An 8,446-nucleotide genomic window follows, 5' to 3' on the forward strand; every position below is an offset into this window, starting at 1 on the left:
AAAAATTCAATTCTCAGTTTTGCCGTTTAAAAAGTCGAACCGGATACCATGTATGGTGTCAATCCACATACAACTTATTTTTTTTTTATAAATCAAATATTAGTGTAGAATATTACTTATAATAACAAAATTAATAAAGTCATAATCGTCTTAACTCTCCTTCACGCTCTCGTAGTCTCCATCTACACCTCCAATGATGTCATCCGAATTAGTGTTTCTCTTAAGAGTTGATTGATGGATCCGTGTAGTGTTTGACCTGAATCTTCAAGTGACGATGAGGCAAACCCAACAAAACAAAACGAATGAGTTCAAGGCCAAACCAAATAGACCGAACACAACCTAGCGAAACTTGTATGTGAGGGGGCGTGTCGAATAGGAGTCTCACATCAAATGTAAGTGAGAGATATTAAGTTAAATTCCCGTCCTTACTAGAAAATACAGAAAATATTAGAATGGGTTAGAGAAATGTGTACAAGGGACAAGGTTAAGAAGCTTCATCCACAAACAAATGTAAAACACAAATCACATCATACAGACAGAGACATACACAATATAACCCAAATCTCCCCAACACCCGAAAACACATCCAAAACACTCTTCAACGCCAACCTTCAGCCAACTCCGTCCTCGAATTTATGCGGCTAAGAATTTCACTTCTTTTGCTCTTATCTGCGGTCACAGCAGTTTGAATCAGTGGCTGCTCGTTTACCTTCTTGGGCCCCTTCTTCAGATTCGAACCGCTTGATTGACCACTTTTGATCTTCCTAACGTTTGGCTGAGCCTCTCTACCTGAACCTGTTAAACCCTGATCTTGGGGCCCGTTTGCCAAAGAGCTAACTTGGGATACAACCTCGCAAGCACAATTATCTGCCAGAAACCGGTTTCCTCCCGGAATGATATTCTTGATAGAAGATAGAAAAGTTTGAGATCCACTTTCGGTTATGGGATCATTTTGTGTAGAATGAAGGGGGCTCTCTAAATCAGGTTCTTCGCCAACAAATACGCCCTCCTCTTCATTTTCCTTGTTAGCCTCCTCGTTGGCCTCTTTGTGATATGGTTGAAAAGTGCTTTGGTGCTCATCCTCGTCAGAAGGCTCTAGGCGGGGTACAGGGGCTGTTTCCACCAAAGATTCCTCTCTTTCTTTTAGTGTCTTGACAATAAGAGTCTTGAGGAAATTCATCACTTGGACGGCATACATCAATGCAGTCAAAGGATCTACCATCTGCGGAAAATGAAAGTTACAAAGGCTTGTTAAAAATAATTTGACAACGTGTGGCTTAGGGGTGGTTTGGAAGTAAGGTGCTTAAAAAAAAAGCACCCATGAAAAAAAGCTGTGAGGGTTTTAGATGTTTGGTAAACTAAAAAAAATGGCTTATTTTGGAAGCTGCTGTGAGAATAAGTTGAAATCAAAGGAAAAAGCTAAAGCTGCTATTTGCAGCTTTGGAAAACTGGTTTTTTTTCAAAGCACACGGAGCTACAGTGCTCCTTTAATGAAAAGACCTACTATCAGACTGCTTTTTTTTCCAAAAGCACTTTTACAAAAAAGTTTACCAAACACTCTGCTGATTTATTTCACATCCGCTTATCTCACAGCACAGCCGTTTATTCTCACAACAGTTTTTTTTCAAAGCACAGCAATACCAAACCAGAACATATGACAACATGCTGAAACAAGACTATCACATCTCACCCTAAATGGAAACTGAAAAAATATACCGGATGAAGAAATTTATCACACCGCGTAGTTATCAGATGGGTAAACTGTCGGTTTACCCCCTGAACTTTCACCTCACTTTCGATTTCCCCCCTGAACTTTTCTATTGGAAAATTAAGGACTCAAACTAATTTTTTTAGCCAATTTGCCCCCTACCGTTAGTTTTTCATATATTACATCCATATTTCCGTTAAGTGAGACCATGTGCATAACATGTGAGGATAGTTAAGTCATTTCAATTTAAAAATGATTAAAAACTGAAAATAAATAATAATAATAATTTTCCCTCTATTTTTTCCCGCTAATTCCTATCCTCAATTTTAATTTTCCCTCTCATTCCTATGCATGAGAAATAACATATGGTGTTATTGTCTTCATAAGTAGCTAAGTTAATCTTTTTTTTGAAGCATGTACTACCATTTTTATTTTCTCTAACAAATTAATAATTTGACAAATGCTCATAGTGTTATTGTCTCCAAAGCAGTGCATTAATATAAGAAACATGTCCATAAAAAAGACTAGGGTTTCTTATATTAATGCACTGCTTTGGAGACAATAGCACCATTAGCATTTGTCAAATTATTAATTTGTTAGAGAAAATAAAAATGGTAGACAATAACACCATATGTCATTTCTCATGCATAGGAATGAGAGGGAAAAATAAAATCGAGGATAGGAATTAGCGGGAAAAAATAGAGGGAAAATTTTGCTTTTTTTATTATTTTCAGTTTTTTAATCATTTTTAAGAGTGAAATAACTTAACTACCCTCACATGTTGTGCACATGGTCTCACTTAACGGAAATATGGATGGAATATATGAAAAACTAACGGTAGGGGGCAAATTGGCTAAAAAAATTAGTTTGAGTCCTTAATTTTCCAATGGAAAAGTTCAGGGGGGAAATCGAAAGTGAGGTGAAAGTTCAGGGGGTAAACCGACAGTTTACTCTTATCAGATTAGTAATGGTTTTTCCTAGGTGATTCATAACAAGACTGATTTCCGGTCTTAGAACATATTAAGCATGTAACAGAAAACCTGCAATAAAATCTCTCTCCAAAAATTATACCTCTTCTTATCCCATTCTAATTCATTCTATATATCTTTAAGCTTTGAACATAAAAATTGCCGATGATTGATTATTGATAGCCTGATATTTGAGTTAACACATTGGCTCCTACTCTAGTACATAGAACGTGTTGGCATGGATGTCGCTAACAATGAAGATTATGCATGAAATCGAGGTGCTTTTTAACTTTAGACAGTAAAGTTTTCACTCACATGAGTCATGTTTGGTGCAAACACCATGGCAATATTGCGTGCATTCATCTTGTTGAAGTGTTCCATTTGTGCAACATCAGCCATTAGGTTTACTGCCCAATCCAATAACGCAGCTTCTGTTGGAGGTAGGAGCCTAACAAGTTCAGCACACTCCTCTTCCGACTGGGACTGCATTACCTGCTCTGGTGTTAGAGAGTCTAACACAGCAGTTGGAAGTTCTCGGAACCAAGCCTGAGAAGCAACAGTACATGAATTTTAACATCAAATGTCATTTTGTGAACTGAAAACGCTCGAAGATGAGTTCACCCTTTGGTTGATTGTGGGAGGGGACATGGAGCAATGACAATAAGACGGAACAAAGAAGAAGACTAGTCATTAACAAACAGTAAAGCCTTACCTTAATAAGACCGGCCAAACAATGCACGTCAACGCCCTCTGGTATCACTCCCCGATTTAATTGGTCCCTGACGTACTCCTCCTGACTGTTCTCAGCATTAATTCTGAAGATCCCTTCAGCCTGCATGTATGAGTGAACTTCAGTTTTTATTGAAGATAGTTTGAAACTTTGAATTATAACAAAGTGTCTGAAATTATGTCTTCTAATCACATTCTACCCCCGACGTGCTGTAAGAAAGGAATATAAGCAAAAGAGTGATATACCTGCAGACCACCTTGTGCATACAAATGTCTCTGCATCAAAATAAGTATTGTTGGGACACTGTTCCCTCTGGCATCAAAAGAAAGCTGCATAGACTCTGTTGAGACCCCAAAAACATTTGCGCTGCAGATGAAATCAATGTCAGTATAATACTTAACCTTAAAACCTTATTGATGCTGTTAAAATGAAAAACAAAAAAGAAAACAAAACATAAATATACAACAGACTATAAGTATCAATAAAGAACATTGGCGTATCCAATTCTACTACAACAGACATGTTATACAGTAATCAGAAAATCGGCATCCATTGTTCCTTGTTGATACATGTTGAAGGATAAAATTAATGGAATAAAGTACAATAATTGGTGAGTCTTTTGTGAGAAAAAAAAAAAAAAAAAAACTTTCTACGGAGCAGAATCAAAGCAAGCAAAGCAGAATAATGCCATGTGCCAACACAGAAACTAAAACAAAACGACGATTTATCATCGAAAATTTCCAGCAAGGCATAAAAGAACAAAAGAAGGCGGCTCCAAAACCCACCCAGAAAACACGTTAGAAATATTTATCCCCAATACCACCAAATGAAACCCTAACACAGGGATTCCCAATAAAAATTCAACAAACCCAATTTTTATCAAGATAAAAACTTTCAAGAAACCCAATTATCAGATACCGAAAACTTTAAAAACCCATCAATCAAAACAGAATTACACATGGAAAAAAAAAAACCCAATAAAAAAAGATTGAAAATTTGCAATAGACCTGGCACTCGGAGCCCTCCTGGGGACCTCAGGTTCAAGCTCAACAGGCAAACCAAGAAACCCATTGAACCGATCAAAGGTGACATGGGCAACATGCCTGACATTCGAAGGCCACCCAATCTCCATGGAAGAAAGCTTCCCTCTTCCACTATCTGCACTATTAGTACTGCTACACCCAATCAAAGACCTCCTGAAAGCAGTAACCAAAAGGGTCACAAGGGAAAGCTGATCACCCTCTCCGTCCCTCTCCTTCTTCTTCCTCTCTTCTTCCTCTTCGTCTTCGCTTTCGTTTTCTTCGTCTTCCTCCGAAGCCAAATACCCCTGGAGGGTATCCTCTAAAAGGGCATGTGGGTATGGTGAGTCATTGGGTGTAGGTGGAGCAGCAGCACATGGAGTGGAGGAGCTTGGAGGGGAAGGGAAGTGAGATGTGGACGGTGATTGGAGGACCTCGGTCATGTTTTGGAGGAAAAAGATGCAGTCTTTTTGTGATGATTGCTGGGCTAATTAATTGGGGTTTTGACTAAATTTGGATTGTGAAATGTTTGGAGTTGGAGTTGGATTGAAGGAAGGGTTTCGGAGGAGGAGGGTGAGACGTGACTGTCATCACTTTATTTGATTTTTCTCATTATTTTTCGTATCTGTCATTGATGCTCAACTCAAAGACTGAAGATGTTTAGAGAGATGGGGATGATGGAGTATGAGTAGAGAGAGAGAGAGAGAGAGAAGATGTTGAATTGTTTATTGTTGTGGAGGTCTTTGGACAGATTTGCAGGAATAGAAGGAAAAAGAAAGAGAGGAAGAGGTGGGTGGTGTTTCTGTTTCCACTTCTCAGCAAAGTCATCCAATATATATTATCTGGCTGGATTTGTATGAGTAAGCCGTTGCCGTAGCTAAAAGTTTTACGCGCAAATATGAGAGGCTTTGTGTTTCTCTCACTGTCACTACACAGGTTTGATGTTTCCATTGTCCTATCCTATGGTGGCCAATCAACTTTTGGCCTTAGCTCGTTCTTGAGAATGTGTCCGAAAGGATCAATATATCGTTGTGACAGTATTTTAAATTAATCGAGTAATTATATATAAAATAATTAAAATATAATACGTTATTGGTTTGTAATGATGTTGATGTATCTACTATGTTGTAGATAAGTCTTTTTCCACTCTTATTAGGCTAGATTGAGATTCATTCTGGATCTTAATATCTAGAGTTCAAGAACCACGAAATTTGGATCACTCAAACGATCCTCATTTGCCCATCTCATTAACCTACCTCACAAAACTCCAAACAATTGAATTGCTCGGATTTCGAGGTCCGTATGCTTTGGACATTGAAATGGGAGGAAATCTCACTCCCATTAGGCCATGTGTGATAACAGTTGGAGATTGCACTTCATTAACCTTCAAAATACAAGAAATTTTAAGCATATTGTGATTTTCACGCCCCTGTTTACTCCTTATGCACTTCTTTTGTTTTTATTTCCTGATTTTTTTAATTCATTTGACGTAAAGACTTTATCTTATTTAAAATCACCTATTTTTTAAATTTCTCAAATTAATTTAAAGATAAGAATTCGTCCTTTAGTCTCACATAGATGATACTAGTTTATGGAGTTAAATCACATTCTTACCAACACCCAAGGGTAATTATGAAAATGGGGACCAAAATCTTAGATGAGATAAAATTGATGCAATGTTGGGACTTTTGGGCCAAGTGGAGATATTTTTCTCTTTAATTAGTAGTGTGGTAATGTTGCAAGGAATGCAATTAAGATATGATTGAATTATTACCCTTTACCAAGCGTGGTGGCAAAGAGTGGTTGAAGTTGGTACTTAAAACTGTCTGGCAAAAGATAGACAATTCAAGCATGAGGTTACACAAAATTACTTTTTTTATTATTTACTCATTGGAATTATATTGTAAACCAAACACACGCTGACAATTATAAGTGATGAGTTGCACCAGTGGATAACATATTCTTCTTCATCTTATTACATTTGGAATAGGATTTTCTTCTCTCCTCTTCTCTCTCCTCTTTTATTTGAATAGTCATAATTAAGTCACGTCAACTTCTTGTGTTTGACTTCTTTATAAAGAGAGAAAAACAAAGTGAAAAGTGTGAGAAGAGGAAAGAGAAGGGGAGGGGAATTTGAGGGGAGAGAATCCTAGTCTCCCCTCCAAATCTCCACCCTCACCCCCTCTCTCACCTTCCTCTTTTTATTTCTCTTCCTATAAAAAAAAGTCAACTCAAGATGTTGACCTGGCTTAATTGTGACCGTTAACATAAGATGGGATTGAAGAGAAAGGGAATTTGGAGGAGAGAGAATCCTACCCATTGCATTTGCATCTTAGTTCAAACTTTCCTTTTTGTTTAGTCTAGTTTAGAAGTAAAAATATTAGTAACTAAAAGAAAACACATTGATGTCACTTGGTATTATAATCTAGTAATATTTCTCTTCACTTGTAAGTGAGGTAAGTGAGAGGCATGAAAGAGAATCTATGCATAAAAACTTAAAAAGTTAGAGATGTATGAAGTTGCTTTTGATCCCAGCTCCCTTCATTTTTTTAAGACGATAAGATAATTGCATTAAATTCATCTTAATTATGAAGAAGGAAATTCAAACTTAAGCGTAGAGAATTGAGCACGATGTTCTAACCGAAAACTATTAAAAAAGAAAAACGAAAGCGTCACCAAACTTGCATCAAATGTAGCAATCTTAGCATGCACCATTGCCAGAAAACTGCATTAAAGTTGTGGGCAAAGCAACCACAAAGCGCATGTCGATAAAGGGAAAGGCAAATGCTGCTTTCAATCCAAGCTTCCTCAGTCGGCATTTTTTAGTTGCCGTTGCCGTTGCCGTTGTTGTTGTCGTTGGCTAATGGTGAAAAAATATGCAAGCATCAAACAAAAGTTGGAAACACCGAAAAAAGTGAGGAAGAAAAAGCAGGTTTAGCGCGTCGTAGTCGAGGCTTTCTCTCGAGCTGTTTTTTTCAGGCAGCAAAAGATGATTTAGAACTTCCCAGGAGCAAACGCAGCTAGCCGTTGTGTGGCATCTTTCCCTCATTCAAATTCAAAAACAGACAACCGTTAGTGGTTTTCATTCAACCATGGCATGCTCGATAAAGCTTTTGCTTTTACTATGACCGCCAGTGACGCAGATTCTGGCTAGGGGTGGACACATTTTGGTTTGGTCTAGTTTTCCGAATGAAACCGCAAACCGAAGCATAAAATATAACTAATTTCGTTCGTTTAGGTTTTGCACAATTCATTTGGGTTGGTTCAATTCCCTTTGAGCTCATCCATAATATAACTAATTTTGTTTAGGCCCTTTGATTGGAGATGAGATATGAATACAGCATGACATAGCTCATAAAAAATAATATCTTACAAAGCCATAATTCTAGATTAGGTTATGTTCAGCCCCTTCCGGTTGGAGATAGCCTAAGAATAGAAAGAAAATTTTAGAGATTTAACCGGTCCGGTCAAATTCCGACCAAAATTAATGAGGCAATAACCCAAACCAAGTCTAACCAGTCTGGTTAAGGTTTTTGAGTTAAAAACCACACCAAACCCATGGGTTCAGACCGGTCTGGTCTGGTCGACAAATTATCATAACCTTTAATTTTGGCATCTTACTATTTTCTAATCACCAACAATCACATATTAAGTTGAATAATAAGCTGTTTAGAACTAAGGTACAGAGTGTTCAAGCTTGAACAGTGTGAAGGACCAAAACACAAGCAGAACTAGGCTTCCCGAACAATTAGTAAAGTTTTCTCACACAGTGAGATGTCTTATATTCGATTCTCGCCAAAAGAGAATTTGAATCACATTAAGAGTCCGGGCTCAAAACAGATCCCGGTGCCTAGTTCTGGCATTCGACATGCATAGCAGGCCACCATCCGACTACACAGATATACGTGCAAAAAACAAGTTAACTCAGAGTTCATAAACAAACAAGAGCTCGTCCCAACTCAACTGCAAGGGAGGAGGGAAGCACGCAGTAGCTCGTTTAAATAAGTCTAGAAAGTAGATA

At 37.7% G+C, this 8,446-nt stretch overlaps 1 protein-coding gene across 1 annotated transcript; it reads right to left on the reverse strand.

Annotated features, from left to right (window-relative positions):
- Positions 1-425: 425 nt before the first annotated feature.
- LOC103449469 (rho GTPase-activating protein 5-like) lies at positions 426-5,377 on the reverse strand. The gene is made up of 5 exons (XM_008388791.4): positions 4,414-5,377; positions 3,652-3,772; positions 3,389-3,508; positions 2,992-3,222; positions 426-1,222 (listed from the first exon to the last, which is right to left on the reverse strand). Exons 1-5 carry the CDS (start codon positions 4,866-4,868, stop codon positions 599-601), a joined length of 1,551 nt encoding a protein of 516 aa, XP_008387013.2. The 5' UTR covers positions 4,869-5,377; the 3' UTR covers positions 426-598.
- Between the last annotated feature and the right edge of the window lie 3,069 nt (positions 5,378-8,446).

Source organism: Malus domestica, chromosome 12 (assembly GCF_042453785.1).
Source record: "Malus domestica chromosome 12, GDT2T_hap1".
Taxonomy (NCBI): domain Eukaryota; kingdom Viridiplantae; phylum Streptophyta; class Magnoliopsida; order Rosales; family Rosaceae; genus Malus; species Malus domestica.

Coding starts and splice junctions, on each gene's coding strand:
- LOC103449469 (XM_008388791.4), bottom strand. CDS start 4,868: ATGACCGAGGTCCTCCAATCACCGTCCACATCTCACTTCCCTTCCCCT. Junction 3,509..3,651: donor ATGCACAAGGTGGTCTGCAG/GTATATCACTCT, acceptor TCATACATGCAG/GCTGAAGGGATCTTCAGAAT. Junction 3,223..3,388: donor GTTTGGCCGGTCTTATTAAG/GTAAGGCTTTAC, acceptor GTTGCTTCTCAG/GCTTGGTTCCGAGAACTTCC.